This window comes from Apodemus sylvaticus, chromosome 19, assembly GCF_947179515.1.
Source record: "Apodemus sylvaticus chromosome 19, mApoSyl1.1, whole genome shotgun sequence".
Taxonomy (NCBI): Eukaryota; Metazoa; Chordata; class Mammalia; order Rodentia; family Muridae; genus Apodemus; species Apodemus sylvaticus.
This window is the reverse complement of record NC_067490.1, coordinates 37,215,530-37,232,714: the sequence shown is the minus strand read 5'-3', so window position 1 is coordinate 37,232,714 and position 17,185 is coordinate 37,215,530. Positions and strand designations below refer to the sequence as shown.

The window sequence follows — 17,185 nt, the reverse complement described above, 5'->3', positions numbered from 1 at the left end:
AACTCAGCTTCATACTCTGCAATCTATAATGCTGACCTGCCTGCAAGATATGCTAGTGCAATGCTGGCACAAAAATTATGGGAGTAGCCAGCCACTATCTGATTGGAATTGAGGCCTGCCCCATGGGATGGAGTCCATCCCCAACACTGCCCAGGTGGCCAAGAACTCGAGATTAGATGTGGACCTAGCAGAAAACCAAATACTACTGTTCTCCTAAAGGAATGTAGCAAGAAAGTAGCTCCTAACAGCATTCTTCTGTACCCACAGACCGCTGCCTTGTTCATACATCATCAGAGAATCTTCCTCCTGAAGTTAGTGGGGACCAATACAGAGACCCACAGCTCGGCAGTTTGCAGAGAGTGAGAGACATTAGAACACTCCATCCTAAACGAGATGCCTCCATTCAGTGCCTTCCTCTCGGGGCTCAGGGAACTCTGGAAGAGGAGGCGGAAGATTGTCAGAGCCCGTCGGGTAGAAGACACCAAGGAAACAGGGCTTCGTAGCCACAACCAGACTGGCACACACTGAATTCACAGCCTGGGACAGAATGCACAGGTCTAAGTCAGGTGGACTTGCAGTTTGGAGAAGCAAGGAGACACCAGCCTCACTGATAACAGCTCACAAAGGAAAATTTAGTTTTCTCCAATGGATTCTCAGTTATAAACCACATTTAAAGTCAGAACCCATGCCCAGCAGTAGATGGCCAACTCAGAACGAATTCAGTGGTGATTTTAGAGGATTTTTGTCTCGTGGTGCTTTGTCTGGGCATTTTGATTGTCTTTACCAAACAAATCTTTTGTGTATGTATTACGGTTTCTGATTTAGTTTTGTCGGCTCTCTCTGTGTCTCAGAGTCTCTACATGGTTTTTGAGCTTTTTCATTGGTTCTTTTTCCATTTGTTTTGTTCTACTCTGGTTTGTTCGTTTTTTTTTAATTTATTTTAGTATTGTTTAAATGCCTCTTCGTGTTCTAATGAGAAATAAAGAAATGGTGTGGATTGCAAAGTGGGAAGGATCTGAGAGGAGTTGGGGAGGACTGTAATTAGAACACACCGTGGAGAGGATCTGGGAGGAGCTGGGGAGGACTGTAGTTAGAACATACTATATGAAAAAAATATATATGTATTTTCAATGAGAGAAACAGGGAGTGGGGACTTCCTCTGCTTGGGTCTGAATAGTGTTACTGGCAACCTCAGAATGTTGATTACAACCCCAGAGGCGTTGACTGCAATCTTCCTCCATTGTAGACCTTGAGCTAAGCGGAAGCTCTACATAGCTAAACTACTAAACAGTGGCGGTTCCCACACTGGTGTGCACGTGTGGCTGAGGTTTTTACCTACCATTCCCTCTATCCATAGGCACTTTTACCCAGTTACCTTACCTGACAGCTCGTGCAGATGCCATCTCGTGGGGCCGTGCCATCGTACAGCTCTGCTGTGCCTCCAACTGTCGCTGTCCTTATTAGAGAACCCGTGTTTAGAATTTGACCATCTAAACCTTATTTTGTATTTTTTTTCAAGAATATCAATATCTACTTAGTAACCCTACCAGAAGGAAGAGCAGACTCTGTTCTTTTGTAGTAACTTATTGTGAGAGGAACAGGTCGTAAACTCCAGATCTAACAGTGGCTTGCTTAGGCCACACAAAGCACTCAGGTATTGCGGAGGTTGTGGTAAATGAATATATATATATAACTCTACCTAGACACCGAAATCCTAGGGCTTTTATAAATCACATGTATACTTTTGTAACCCTTTCATAGCTGTGCCAGTTAGGTTTTTGTTTTGTTTTGTTTGTCAACTTGACACAATCTAGAGTCATCTGGGCAGAAGGAACCTGAATTAAGAAAATGCCTCCCAGCACTCTGGGCGGCAGAGGCAGGCGGATTTCTGAGTTCGAGGCCAGCCTGGTCTACAGAGTGAGTTCCAGGACAGCCAGGGCTATACAGAGAAACCCTGTCTTGAAAAAACCAAAAATAAATAAATAAATAAATAAAATGCCTCCCTCTGATTGGCTTGTAGGCAAGTGTGTGGAGCATTCTCCTGATTAATGGTTGGTGTGGGAAGGCCAGTGCACTGTGGGCAGTGCCACCCTTGGGCAGGTGGTTCTGGAGGTATAAGGACAAATGATCTCAAGTATATGACAAATGACCTTTTTAGAGAGATAAACTAGACTCCCATGGACTCTGCTTTCTCAGTCTGCCAACCCGTTCCTTAGGGTCCCTGTGGGGTGGGGGAAGAGTGGTGAGTTCATCCTCTTACACTACCCATGGAGATGCTGCTGCTTTGGCTGGGAAGCCTCTCATTTTTCCGTTTCCTTGACTAAAGGTTCTTTTTAAGGTTGGCCTTTCATCTCCTCCTTTCCAAGAAAAAAAAAAGACCAGGGAAAACTTGAAACCTGTGAACTGTACTTTTCTTGCATGACCTCTGCTTCAGTTCCTGCCTCTAAGTTCTTTCTTACATTGAGTTTCTGCCCTCACTGCCCTCCCTCTGGGGAGATGAGCTACAGAAATAAACCCTTTCCTCCCCAAGTAACTTTTGGTCATAATGTTTAATCACGGCAATAGAAGTCTAAGACAGTAGCTTTGGAGACGGATAGGAAAGGAGGCTCTTTGACTTATTCATTAGATCCATATGAATAATTTTTCTGAAGGAACCCTGTGACAGCCTTTTTCCCCCACATGAATTCTCTAGTTATAGCTAACAAATTGGAACAACTAAGATATCATGCTAATTTGCATAAAATTTTAAGTATAATCATCCCCAGAACATTTCAGATAAGTCAAAAGTTGGGCCAGTAAGATGGCTCGGTGTTTAATAATAGTAGACACTTGCTGCCAAGCCTGACAGCCTGAGTTTGGTCCCGAGAACCCACAATTTACTTCCACAAGTTGTACTTTCTGTACCATTTGCAACACACACACACACACATTCACTCAAGTATACAAAGCATAATAAACAGCTGTTAATATGTGCAAGTTTCCTTTATCATGAACAGAGGTATTCTTTAGCCAATAAAAAATACTTTAAAACTAAAATGCCCTTGATTGCAGGAAAACTCTTTGAATATGCCTATTTAGAGCAGTTCTTCTTAACCTACTGTCACCTTATTAATACTTGAAGATCTTCGAAACATACCCCTATTGTGGCCCAGGCCAGCTGAGTCGGATCTTTAGGGTAAAGTGGAGGTATGTGATTTATATTACAGAGATAGAAATAAAGTGTTGTTAAAAGTATATTTCATGGTTTTCATTATGTTATATACTTCACTTCTAGGGTCCTTTTCTGAGTATTCTATGTAGCAAACTGATTTTTCTCATTCATCCATATGTGATTACTTTAAAATGAGTTATTAGAGCAGCCCAAACTACAGAGAGACTGAAAATGGGAAATCTGCTTTTTAACTTTCTGTCGCATCCTTTCTCTCTATAAATGTACAAAAGAAAGTTGCCTCTTTCATCCTCCAGTGAATATCTCCATCTTTCATAGACAAGCGGGTTTTTTTTTTCAGAAAATAATTGATGGTATCATCTCCACTATATATATATATATATATATATATATATATATATATATATATATATATATATATATATATATATATATATATATATAATGACCCACAGGTACAGTATTTAGTGGTTTACCGACACGCTTTTATCTAACTGGTAGAGTTAGCATTTCAGTGTCCTCAGTTTTGTTCTGCATTGGCAGCAACCACAGACCTTAGCTGGAGGCTAGTGGTGGAGGTGGTGCATCCTAGCATCCCCGGCCCCTTCACAGCTCTGCCAGCTCTTGCCCCATCACAGGAACCATGGTGGAAGCTGAGTGGTGTGGGCTGACCAGGGATGATAGCAGTACTGATGCAGCACATGTGTCTGTTGAGCCGAAGCCACGTTTCCGTATTCAAGTTGTACCACTTTTCTCTGACCACTAGAGGTCTCCCTACCCTGCCCAATCCCTGCAGGCCACTTCTGCACAGCAGACTCTTCCAGCATTCCACCCTGGCAGGTTTTTTTCCACAGTGCTATAGCAACCAAGTTTTTAACCTAGCAGAGCTAAACTTTTATTCTTTAAATTCAGCTGCTTGAAATTTTACTTTCCATTCCATTTGCACACAGAAAATACCAGCTAAGAGGGGTGGTGGGAAAGTCTGGAAAATGAATTCCATAAAGTGGCAGTAAAGTAGAATTCCTTCAGGGCGTAAGCGAAAATGCAAATGTCTCTGCAACGTCAAAGCAAACAAGATTGTCGTTTTCTACCTCAGATCTGAATTCCCTGTCTTATCCAGTTACTGTTAACCTGTTGGTGTCATATTCCATGTGATTTTTATAAGAGTGAGCGCGGACCAGAACTTAAGATGAAAATGACTTTGGCAGCACATAGCAAATATAAGCGCGATTTGCTAAGCAGAGTCGGGCAGCATGCTGCAAGTCGTGTTGTTACTTTGAATCTAAAATATAAACGGTCATGTATTTGCTGCTGTACTAACCTACCATTCGTGCATCGACTGTCAGCTTCATGCCAAGCAGAAAAAGATACATTTCTTGCCTTCAAAGTTTAGTCTCTTGAGAGAAAACATCAAACAGAAAACTTACAATTCTGTAATTGTCCTTTAGCAAGAATATGCTTGGAGGACCATAGAGAGGGCTAGGCAGATACAGGTAGTCCCCTGTGTGGTCCTCTGACCTCCACATGTTTGCCATGTAAGGGTATACACACACACCATTTGAGATAGCAGAGTGTGTCAGTCCATGATCTTTTGTTATACGCACCTTGGAATTTACCATTGACATCTGTTTAACCAGTGTTGTCTCTTTTTAGTTTGTCCCATTCAATGGCGTGTGAAATGGTAACTCCAATATTAATGATATTCCCTGATTAACTTGCCTTCTTGGGTTAGACCTACTAAAGGATAGTAATAAAGTTTACCTAGATGATGAATTTAAATTGTGCCATTTGAATTATGTTTTTTCCTATCCCTTGTAAATGTTAACACTAATTTCAATAGCAATCTGCATGTTGATCACTAGAGGGCAGTAGGCACTCATAGCCCAGAAAAGTATTTTCTGAACACAGAGAAGATGGTAAATGTTTTTGGCATCATGCATAATAAGCCTTTATTTTCCAGCTGTAAAGTGTATTTGTTATAAAAGTTCATGACACTCTTACATGGCAAAGCTTCTGAAATTACTTCAGTCCTTGAGTCCAATACTTGTTCTTGGCCATTTGCAAATTTGATGGGTTTTTTTTTCTTTTTTTTTTTTTACTTTTTTTTTTATTCGATATAATTTATTTACATTTCAAATGATTTCCCCTTTTCTAGCCTCCCACTCCCCGAAAGTCCCGTAAGCCCCCTTCTCTTCCCCTGTCCTCCCACCCACCCCTTCCCACTTCCCCGTTCTGGTTTTGTCGAATACTGCTTCACTGAGTCTTTCCAGAACAAGGGGTCACTCCTCCTTTCTTCTTGTATCTCATTTGATGTGTGGATTATGTTTGGGGTATTCCAGTTTTCTAGGTTAATATCCACTTATTAGTGAGTGCATACCATGATTCACCTTTTGAGTCTGGGTTACCTCACTTAGTATGATGTTCTCTAGCTCCATCCATTTGCCTAAGAATTTCATGAATTCATTGTTTCTAATGGCTGAATAGTACTCCATTGTGTAGATATACCACATTTTTTGCATCCACTCTTCTGTTGAGGGATACCTGGGTTCTTTCCAGCATCTGGCAATTATAAATAGGGCTGCTATGAACATAGTAGAGCATGTATCCTTATTGCATGGTGGGGAATCCTCTGGGTATATGCCCAGGAGTGGTATAGCAGGATCTTCTGGAAGTGAGGTGCCCAGTTTTCGGAGGAACCGCCAGATTGCTTTCCAGAGTGGTTGTACCAATTTGCAACCCCACCAGCAGTGGAGGAGTGTTCCTCTTTCTCCACACCCTCTCCAACACCTGCTGTCTCCTGAATTTTTAATCTTAGCCATTCTGACAAATCGGCAACCAACACATTGGGAAAAGATCTTCACCAATCCTACATCAGATAGAGGGCTAATATCCAATATATATAAAGAACTCAAGAAGTTAGACTCCAGAAAACCAAACAACCCTATTAAAAAATGGGGTACAGAGTTAAACAAAGAATTCTCACCTGAAGAACTTCGGGTGGCGGAGAAGCATCTTAAAAAATGCTCAACTTCATTAGTCATTAGGGAAATGCAAATCAAAACAACCCTGAGATTTCATCTTACACCAGTCAGAATGGCTAAGGTTTTTTTTTTTCTTAACAACCTTTTATTATTTACAGAACCTTCTTTACATTGAAGAACAGAAAAAAAATCTATTTTAAGGTTCATTGAGTATCTTCTGAAATATTAGTGACCCAGAGAACTGCACACATGTCACTGAGGGGCCAAATACCAAAAGAACTATGCTAAAAACTTTGCCTTCACACTTGATACCTGATTGGTTTCTCCATAAGGCATATTCTGCCTTGTGCTGTGTTCTAGTGTGGATGCAGCGATCTTGTGGTGTGTTGTTTTCTGCATGAAGATGCCAAGTTCTGCTCATAGCAGGTGTTCTTACTGTGTAGGCTACCGCGAAAATGAGTTTATTTCACAAGGTAATTCCATCTAGAGGTTTATTAACTCCTGAGACCCACTGATCTTATCAGGAGTCCAGGTGTCCCTCATATTTCTCTTCTCCACCCCTGACTTGTTCTTTGGTTGTTTTTCGAAACAGGGTTTCTCTTTGTGTAGCCCTGGCTGTCCTGGAACTTGCTCTGTAGATCAGGCTGGCCTCAAACACAGAAAGCCACCTGCCTCTGTCTCTGTCTCCCAAGTGCTGGGATTGAAGGCGTGCGCCACCACTGCCTGGCAACAAGCTACGGAATCTAAGTAGAGTTTGCTGTCGTGGCAAAGTTGAACATAGAAACTTAACCCTGCTTTCAGTGGTTTCCAGGGTCCCTGACTCCTACCCTGCTTTCTTCAGCCCTCGGAGACCACATGTGGCTCTCTCTGCACCTAGCTGATGACTGGAGGCAATTATCAGTGTGTGTGGACAGAGACCAGATTCTCCTGGGTATCCAAGGCCCCTGGAAGAAGACTGAAATTTCACGTGTATTATAGTATTCTCCAGCAAAGAAGAGGAAGGAGATGGACCTGGGCAGGCAGGAAGCAGTACTTGCTACTGTTTCAGGCTTCATTTTGGTTTGCTTGATGTAGAGTCTTCGGACATGGTGTCCTGATAGCCTTAAAAATGTAACCTTCATAGTCTTAAAATGAAACCTCCCCCGCCCCCTGCTATTTCATATGCATCACTGGACAGAGTTTCAGGGGTATCCCATATCTACAAAACCTCTCGTTTTGTCTTGTGCTGTTCTTCTCCTGGCATTAAAGAAGCTAAGAATTTAGCCTTCCTCCTATGATGATTAGTACCACCGTGCTTAGAAAACAGTCTTTCTGAAATGTGCTACAAAACCAGTAGCCTTTCAACAACATCTGCAGTTGCCTGATGCTAGGAGAGCCAGGGCCAGCAGCTCCAGCTGAGCCATCCCAGCCTTTGAGTGCCTTCCAGCCTCCTCTGGAAGCTTTGCCCTGGCGCCTCTCAGTAGCTGTCACCTAGCTATATAGGTTTGTATTTCATCTGACGTACGCTGCTGTGCAATTATCGTGACCTTTTAAAAAGTAAACAACAAATAATATTTTCTAAAGATTTATTTTTATTTTCCATTATGTGTGTCCAGTGTGTGTCTGTGTGGGATAACTGTGCCTTAGTGACAGTGCTGAGAAGGACAGAAGACATTGGGCCCCTGGAGCTAGGATCATAGTCGACTTATGAGCTGCCTAATGAGAACTCAAGTCTTCCGCAAGAACGATACATACTCTTAACAACTTAGCCATCTCTGTGTCTCCAGAAATACTATTTTAAAAATAATATTTTTAAAAATATTAAAAGTATTTTTTAAATATTTTTAAAAGTATTTAAACCAGGTATGGTGGTACATGCCTTTAATTCCAGCACTTGGAGGCAAAGACAGGCAGTTCTAGCCAGTCTGGTTTATATAGGGAGTTCCATAATAGCTATGACCCTGTCTTTAAAAAAAAAAAAAAAAAAAAAGGAGTTCGTATTAACATAATGGCTATGTTGTTTGAACCTAGTCTTTATGCCTTTCGTTTCTCTTTGAAAACTTTGCTTTCAAAGTGTAGCTTTCCTTGTCTGCAATTAAACTAAGTTTTAAAACATTTTTATTAAAGATATCACCTCTTATGTTTTTAATTTTTCAGAAAATTGTGGCTTCTTCTTTCCGGAAATAAAAAGAAATCTAGGCAAATATGTGCACCGCTGTCCTGAGTCTGTAAGAAAATGGCTTCGACAGCTGAAGGATGCTGGGAAAATTACTATGCTGATAACTAGCTCTCACAGCGATTACTGTAAACTTCTGGGCAGTTACATCCTTGGGTAAGTGAGGAGCCGCTCTTCGTGGGGGTCGAGGTTCAGCTTTAGGCGACCACTGAGGACTGACCTGAGAGGATACTCCCTGACAGACGGCAGGACGCAGCCCCTGTATCCATGTCAGTGCAGATGGACGCCCTGTGCCACTCAGCGAAGCCAGAGGTGGGGCTGACATAAAATCAAGGCGATCGATTTTGAAACGAGATAGAAATGTTTCAGGCCCTTCTTTACAACTGCCTGTGTGGCCTGGGCTACAGTTCATAATGTCTTTCAAGCCTTCCTTTCATTCTAGGACAACAGTTCCTTGTGAATATGAGGGCATGTTTAAATAGTGCAGAGTATATACATGGTAGTCATACATATGGCACAGAAGAGAAGAGTTGGTAAGCTTTAATGACTGCTAAGCGTATGTCATTTCTTGGCAGTACCAGGGAAGGCCCACAGTCAAAGCATGATCCTGCAGAGAGTTCTTTGATTTCTTCTTAGATTTCAAATCTCAGCAAACACAACTGCCTGAGTGTGAACCAGGCTGAAGCCCCTCAGCTTACCTCCACTAACAATCTTTAGCCCCAGGATTTCTGTGTTCTTTACCATGTGTGCCAGATTTAGTTTGTTCTGTGACATACTTACCTAGGAATGGGTTTCCTGCTTTCAAAACAAAACAACAACAACAAAAAGCCCATAGGCACTTATCCTTAAAGTGAATTAAAGCCAATGCCCAGCCACCTGGGGAGAGCACCTCTTCCCCGAGACCTTTACACTCGTGGTGTAGAACCGTGAAGCGGAACACACAGGGCTTTCGGTTCCCACCAGGGTAACCAAAACCCTGCGTCTACTCTTGATTCCTCGTCTTTGCGCTTTTCATTTCACTAACACGTTCTGGAGCACTGTCTCTCCAGGGTCACGATGAGGCCTAGGGAGACTGTCATCAGCCAGTCCTTAGCACACAGTACACACAGATATTGTCATCTAAAAAATTGTTACAGGAGTGTACTGGCTTTCAAAATAAAATACCTTCCTCATATTTCAAACACTCTGACAATTGTCACTGGGATGAATACATCGCTGCTCTCTGTAGGGTCTGTATAATGTCATCTATTGAGTCTTCAGGCTTCTGTGTAATTGCTCAGATTTGAAACCATCGGCTGTTTCCAGCTGCTAGAGATTTCTTGTTCAGCACCGGGTTTTCAGGAGAGAGTGAGCTCGGAATCTAGGTCAGCACAGCTTCTGTTCTCTCTCTCTCTCTCTCTCTCTCTCTCTCTCTCTGTGTGTGTGTGTGTGTGTGTGTGTGTGTCTGTCTGTCTGTCTCTGTTTCTCTTTCCTTTTCCTTTTTCTTCACTTGATTTTCGTTTGTTATATTTGTGCTTTAAGTAATTTTCATATTTTCAGAGAACCTGGCTAACAGACATCCACCTCCTCTTCCTAGCGTAGCTTCCAACTTGCAGTGCATGAACATAGAGCACATGAAAGCTAGTGGAGGGTTGAACGGTGATTCCCCAATACAATTCTTAGGCAGGGAGTAAGGTCTGCAGCTTTTCTGATTCCCTAAGGGAAACTCACTTTGCATTTTAGGAAGGATTTTGCAGACCTTTTTGACATTGTGATTACAAACGCATTAAAGCCTGGATTCTTCTCACATTTCCCAAGCCAGAGGCCTTTCCACACTCTCGGTAAGTTGTGTTTTGTTTTCTTCTATCTTTGACGAACCCTAAGTGCAAAATACCATGTAATGGGGAGCATCATTTCCCCCTTAAGAAGAAAAGGAAAACATAAACCTGTGTTTACATTAAACTTTGCTCAGCTTGAGTCTGTATCTCATGGTATATTGCTTACCTGTCGGCCTCTCCGTTTTCAATGATGAAGGGCATGCATCTCACCAGAATATGACAGTCCCAGCAATACGCTATATGTGCTTGAAGGAAGGAATTAATAAGTCAGGGTCAACCATTTTGGGAGCAGAAGTCCCTACAGAATCCACAAAGATCAAAACAACACAGGCACCTGTGAACCCACTCACTTTACACATGCATGCACACGCACACATGCGCACACGCACACACACACACATACACACACCATGTGCTTCCTCTACCACAATCCAAGCCTTCAAAGAAGGCGGGTAAGACTTGTCACACGTGAGAGACAGATGGAGAAGCGAGGTTGCAGGGAAAGAGCAGGCCCTTTGCAGTGGAGAAAGAACGAGCAGAAGCAAGCTGCTCCCCTCAGGTGATCTGAGAACTTCCTGGAAGAACATTTGAAAGAGGCCGGCCATCGGGATAGAGGAGCGACAAGACTGGGCAAGGGGAATGACAAAAACTGTCATCTCTGCGTGTGACTAAATCTCAAGGCAGCGGAATGTGCTGTAGAGGTTTCCATCTCTGGGCAGAATCTCAAAAGGAGAAAATGTCAATGTTGTTGTTGGTTTCAGAGGTAGTGTCCCGTGTTACTTGGCCATATTATTTTGGGCTTATGGCAAATAGACCATCATGAAAAGGTATGGAAAAAAAGAAAAAATAGACCATTGTGGAAGGAAGTCTAAGTTAGGGTTTCTATTGCTGTGAAGAAACACCATGACCATGGCTTACCTTATAAGGAAAACATTTCATTGGGGCTGGCTTACAATTTCAGAGGTTCAGTTCACTGTCATTTTTACTGGAAGCTTGCTGGCACACAGGTAAACACGGTGCTGGGAAAGTAGCTGAGGGTTCTGCATCTTAGTCCACAGGCAGCAGATGTAAATGGCACACTAGGCCTAGCCTGAGCTGCTGAGACCTCAAAGCCCACCTTCACAGTGACGCACTTCCTCCAAATGGCCACACCTCCTAATAGTGCCTCTCCCCTTGAACCAACCATTCAAACACATGAGTCTGTGGGGGCCAAACCACTACAAATGGCATGTGGCAGAACAAATCTCTGGGGAGTTTCCTGATATAAATTTCAAGGACCTGATTCCTCCAAGCCCCACCTCTAAAGCCCTCCTCACTTCTCAGTAGCACCGCTAGCTGTGACCGAACCTTCAGTGTGCACTGTCGGTGGCATTTAAGATCAAGACCATAAAACTGAGCCATACTAACTTTAAAGGCTTTCGCTGTTGCTCTATTTAATTGTTGAGTCTGCACAGATAAACACGGGGCTAAGCCTGCTGCTAGACGCACTCCCCCTGTAGGACTCCTCTGCGGAATTTTCGCCAGATGTATGTTACCACACTGGATTTGCAGCGTTGTGTGATAAAGAGCGTGATGCAAACCGTGCTTTCAGTTATGTTTATCAAAGCACTTTAGAGTTCATTAAACCTAAAATGTATGAAAGAATTACAGATCTGAAAATACATATACACTGGGGCTGGAGGGGTGGGTAGCTCAGTGGTCAGGGGTACTTGCTGCTCTTGCTGAGGACTTAGGTCCATTTCCCAGGCTCCCAGCTGCTGTTAGCTCTATTTCCAAGGGATCCAGCACCCTCTTCCAGCTCCTGTGAGCACAGCATGCAGGGGGCACACATACATACGCTTACATAAATAAATAAACAAACCATAACTATAACTATATACATTACAGAAAATAAATATACCATATATTGCTTTATTTTGTCTTTTAAAGTAGAGACTCACTGTGTAACCCTGGTCGGTCCAGAACTCATACAGAAGACCAGGATAGTTTCTAACCTTATTACGATCTTCCTGCCTAAACATACCATTTTTTCAAAATTACCATATTTGTCGTTCTAGGAAACCTTTTTAAGAAAAATCATACTAAAAATCATAAATCATAAATATATAAATAAATAATATAAAATATAATATAAATATAAATATAATATATAAATAATATATAATATATAAATCATACTAACTGCAGTTTTATTTTATTAACAGCTGAAATTATATATTTATGATGTATACCACGATGCTGTAACATATGTGTGCACTGTGTAATGGACAACTCAAGCACTTTAACCCATGCATCATCCCACTTAAAACCCACTTTTCCAGTGTACATTACATTGCTGCTAAGGCTGGTGTCCAGGAGCTGTGGTGGACCTCCTGCACTCATCTTTCCTACAGTTCGTCTTCACTGACATCTCTCCCCTCCCCTTTCCCCCTCCCCCAGCTTCACTTACCCATGTGGCTTTAGTCTGGTTCCAGGTCAGCTTTCTTACATTCTGCATATGAAGGAGTCCATATGGCACTTGTCTGTCTGTCTGGTTCATCTCACTGGACCTTATATCCTCCGAGCTCACTGATACTCTTACAGACACTATCACTCTCTTCCTAAGGCTGAACAGTATTTCACTGTGTACATGTTACTGGCTCTCCACACCTGCAGGTTCGTCCAGCTTTGGGACTAAACTATTGAAAGAAATTGCACAGGCACTAGACACAGCATGTGTGTGTCTCCATGCCATTCCCTAAGTAACACACTGTAACAACTCATCGTGTAGCCTTTATACCATATTAGATAATGTAAGTAACTGGAAAGGTGATGGGAGAGTAGATTGGTAAGGATGATTTGCAAATGCAGTGCCGTTTTATGCCTGGGGGTGGCTCTGAAACAGGCCTCCTGTGAGCGCTGGAGGGTAATCATGTATGTAGACGTTTTCTTTAATTACACTCCTCAATTGATGTGCACTGGCTTTGCACCTTGGCCACTGGAAGATGCTGTAAGGAACATGGGAGCGTGGATCTCTCTTCTACGCTGACTCCCTATTCTGCGGATAAGTTCTCAGATGCGTGATTGCTGGGTTCTGTGGTAGTTCTGTGTTTGCAATGCCAAGGCTAAGACACCACCCTTCATACATGCTGAGCTCGCTGGCTGCCCCAGCCCTATTCAGTTTTTGAAGGAATCCCTATACTATACTAATTTCATTTTACTCAATGGTATGCAAGAATTTCTTTTTTTTTTCATATCCTTACCATGTACTGTTTGTTTGGGTTTTTTTTTAAATAAGAAAATATTCTAAAGGGAGGGAGACGCTATCTCCTTGAGCCTTTAATTGACCTTCTCTCTTGATTAATGGCATGGAGATTTTCATACATTGACTGGGCATTTGTATATCTTTAGTGAACTGCTCATTCAGGTTCTTGGTCTCACGGAGGTTGCTACTTTTCTCTTGAGTTGAGTTCCTTATGTGTTTCCCACATTGGCAGTGGGACCTGGGGGAACAGAGCCTAAAAATAAGGTGAACTAGTCTCACGCAACACCCAGCCTCCAACAGCTTAAACTATTAGGGTTCAGAAGAACCACATGTGTAAAGTTCTCGTGAGTTCAGGCTGCGTATAATCACAAGGACAGGCCGCACACGGTGAAAACACTTAGGCCTCTGTGGTCTTCCACAGAGGCCCAAAATGGATATCGTAAACATGTAATCGAGTAACAGCAGCAAGCAAGAATGATTGATCTGAAGTAAGCTTGCTCCTATCCACCACACCTGGGGGAGTCTCAAAAACACACTCCAAGAAGAATTCCATGTTTTGAAGAAAATGGCATCGTAGAATTCTTGTCTGTGTTTTTTTTTTCTCTCAGCTTTCACACGAGCACTCAGAATTCTCCTCACAGGGCTCCATCCCTGAGTGCGTTCGAACATTTATTCATTTTGGATATTGGCCCCATTTTTGGGGTTCTCAGATACATTTCCCATACACCTGCTCTCTTCACACCCCACCAACTTTCTTTTGCTGTGCAGAGGAAGCTCTGTAGAATGACGCAGCCCATCTACCCATTTTTACTCTGTTACCCCTGCTTTGGAATCCCGAAACTTCTTATAAAACTTAAGCTTATAACTCTACCTACCCTGTTGTTTCAAAGTCTAGATTGATGTCGATCCTTGCCCTGTTGTGACTTCTTTAAGATGCCTAGAAATCTCAAATGCATGTGTCTTCACGCTCACGATACAGATGTTTAGAAAGTCTCAGAGTCTGAGTGTGATTAACTCAATTTCTAAGGTTCTTTGGTGCCTTGATTTTCTGATATTTAAAACACATTTAAATGGGAAGTACAAAGAACTGTGTAATTTGGGGATTTGATGCAAATAGATAATTTGGGGAGTGCAAGACAAGAGAGCCAGCGCTGTGGTCATCGGAGGGTGGCCTGGCCCTTCCTGGACAGCCTGTGGCCCCTGCCCTGTCCTGTGGTTATTTCCTGTAGCTCTGCTCTGTGCAGTCCACCAGCTCTCGACTGTCTGTCAGGTTGTGCCCGCCCCACCTCAAGTTGTCTTTTTCTTGCTAAGTGATCCTAGCTTTTTGCTTTCAGTGGATGGTCGTGCTCTCACTCGTAATTGATAGGTTCCAACTCTGTGACCCACAGAGATGTAGCCTGTGTTCTGTACTCCCCGGGGATAGCTCTGGAGATTTGGAGTGCTCCTAGGGCCTCATCAGACTGCCACTTAGCACAATCCATAACTCTCTTGGAAATTTTGCCAGCCACAGATCTCGATGAAATGATAAAAACCCAGCCATCCTGTGCGTCACCCCCGCCGCTGACATCTGTCCTTAGGCTCACCCCTGTCTCCCTACCTCTACCCTCATCTTCTCTCAGGTGACCTGATAGGGCACAGCAGTATGCTTGGGTCACGGAGCTCCAGCCCACATCAGCCGGCCCTTCCTCAGGCCACCCTCCATATTAACAAGTGGGATGGCCGTCAGATCGGGTCTCTGAACTGCCAGAAGGAAATCCAGTCAATGTTACAAACAGTCAAAGGCAGAGAAGTAAAATTAAGCTCGTGACTGTGCTGGAATAGAAAATCCCAGGAGCTCTGTGCTCGGTGTGTCCTTGGTGAGTAGCATGTGACTGACATCAGTTGTTGCCATGGTAACTAGAGAAGAGCAGATGGTGCGGCAGCCAATGAGGGCCCAGCAACTCGGTCAGCCTGACCCTGCTGTCTCTTAAGTGTGGGGGTGAGAGAAGCATCACGTGGGCAGATTCTGCCCCTCCCCCACTCCCTTTCTATGCTACACAAAGGGAGAAACCAGCCCTTACCAGCGCTTAGGTACTAGATTTGGAGAGCGATCTACCTCCTCTCTGGCTACTGCACCGCTAACTCACTCCCCACCCCGTCGGCCTCAGTTGTTGTCCACGCGTGAACACCCTCCCAGCCCCCACTCCACCCCCACCCTGCCTCATCTTTCCCTAGCCGAGCCTCCTTTCCTGAATCTCAAGGGATTTTTCCCCCCTGCATAACATTTCGGTGCTTTAAACATTTATTTTCCTTCCATCTAGAAAACAAGGACAACTGGGCATGCTGACTCACACCAAGCTTGTGTGACTAAGGAGACGGCTTAACCATGAAAGAGCCAGAGCTGGCGATCCTCATCTTCAGCCCTCATCTTTATCCTCAGACCCTTCAGCCTGCCGCTCAGACCTTATGTAATCTCTCTCTCCTCTATGGCTCTCTGTCCCCCCACACTTCTCTTTCCTAGTGCTCGCCATTCACACTGACGTCAGCTCATTATTTGCTTTTAAGCAATTCAGTATTTTTCCAGTTACTTCTTGGCAGGCACGGTATAGATTTAATCACAGCCACATAATCGTGTCGATTCCCATTCCGTATAAGCATCCCATAGCCAGTAAGTTCTCTTCCCTGATATGTACTGGTTACAGTGTGTGTCTCTGCTGAAAACATGACCTTTCATTCCTCATCCAGGTCTTTCCTCTTTGCTCTGTCATTGCTTGTGGGACTGTAGTGTGTGTACAGAATCACCTTGTTAAGATGGAGACAGATGCAGCCAGCCTGTGGAAACCTTAGCTTCTGTATTTTTAAGCTCAGACGATAACACTTTAAGGGACAATGAAGTATCTGGGAAGCATCCCCTCCTGTGTCTGGAGACCCCCTCTCCTTGCCTGATGGCACTCACAGGTAGTAGCACCTGTCTGTTCCTTCTCTAGGGCTCTGGTTCCCCTCAGCGTCACAGTGAAGATGGCTGCTGAGATTTCTCTCCTATTCAGGTGTGCCTCCCATGGGCAGCAGCTATGCACAGAAAGCTGTCCTTAGCACTGTGCCAGTAACATGTAAAACATTACTAAGTGAAAGTGGCCGAATCTGTCATTGTACCCGTTGCGATTCCTGAGGTACACTGCAGGTCCGGGTGTGTGCTTGCCACAGCCAGCCTTACCTGGGCTCTGGAGATCCAAATGAGGGTCCGTCAGGAATTACTTTTTCCACTAAGCCATCTCCAAGGCGCCTCTGCTCCTGTTCTATTGAATTTGCTCCACCTTACTAGCAAATTGTTTATCTTTAGTAGTAAACTGTTATAACCCCTGTTTTGTGGACATTTCCTAAGAACACACAAATAAAAATCTACTGACTCTAGTCAGGACACCTGCAGAAACACAGAAACAACTGCCCAGTGATTTAGTGAGCGCGTGAGTTTAATTGGGGTTACATACAGGAGCATGGGTTACTTGTGGGCAGCTAAACCACTAAAGAGATCTCTTCCAGCAGTTAGATGGTTGACTACCTGTATGTCCTCAGGTAGGGGGTAGGAGCCCTTCCCCCCAGAAAAAGAGATAGTCAGTGGGTCCAACCTTGTTCAGGTCTCCTGTCTCTTACTGATTACCACGGTTGCTAAGGATTCAAAAGCCAAAAAAAAAAAAAACACGGTCACCCTAGGGGGAAAAAAAAGCCATTAGGAGGATAATTGTTCTGTTACAGCCCGAACACAAATTAGCATTTAATAGATGTTTTGTTTGAAAATTTTCATTCTACCCATGGCAAGAAATATTATGATGTTCACTAAGT

At 43.4% G+C, this 17,185-nt stretch overlaps 1 protein-coding gene across 4 annotated transcripts in view; it reads left to right on the top strand.

The window, feature by feature from the left end:
* The window catches only part of Nt5dc1 (5'-nucleotidase domain containing 1), a 113,036-nt gene that overhangs the window by 84,006 nt on the left and 11,845 nt on the right, over nucleotides 1-17,185 (top strand). For all 4 annotated transcript variants that reach the window (XM_052162993.1, XM_052162992.1, XM_052162991.1 and 1 more), the window contains 2 exons: nucleotides 8,287-8,461; nucleotides 10,028-10,125. In XM_052162993.1, the coding sequence (XP_052018953.1) occupies nucleotides 8,287-8,461; nucleotides 10,028-10,125 (273 nt within the window). The remainder of the gene's footprint in view (nucleotides 1-8,286; nucleotides 8,462-10,027; nucleotides 10,126-17,185) is intronic.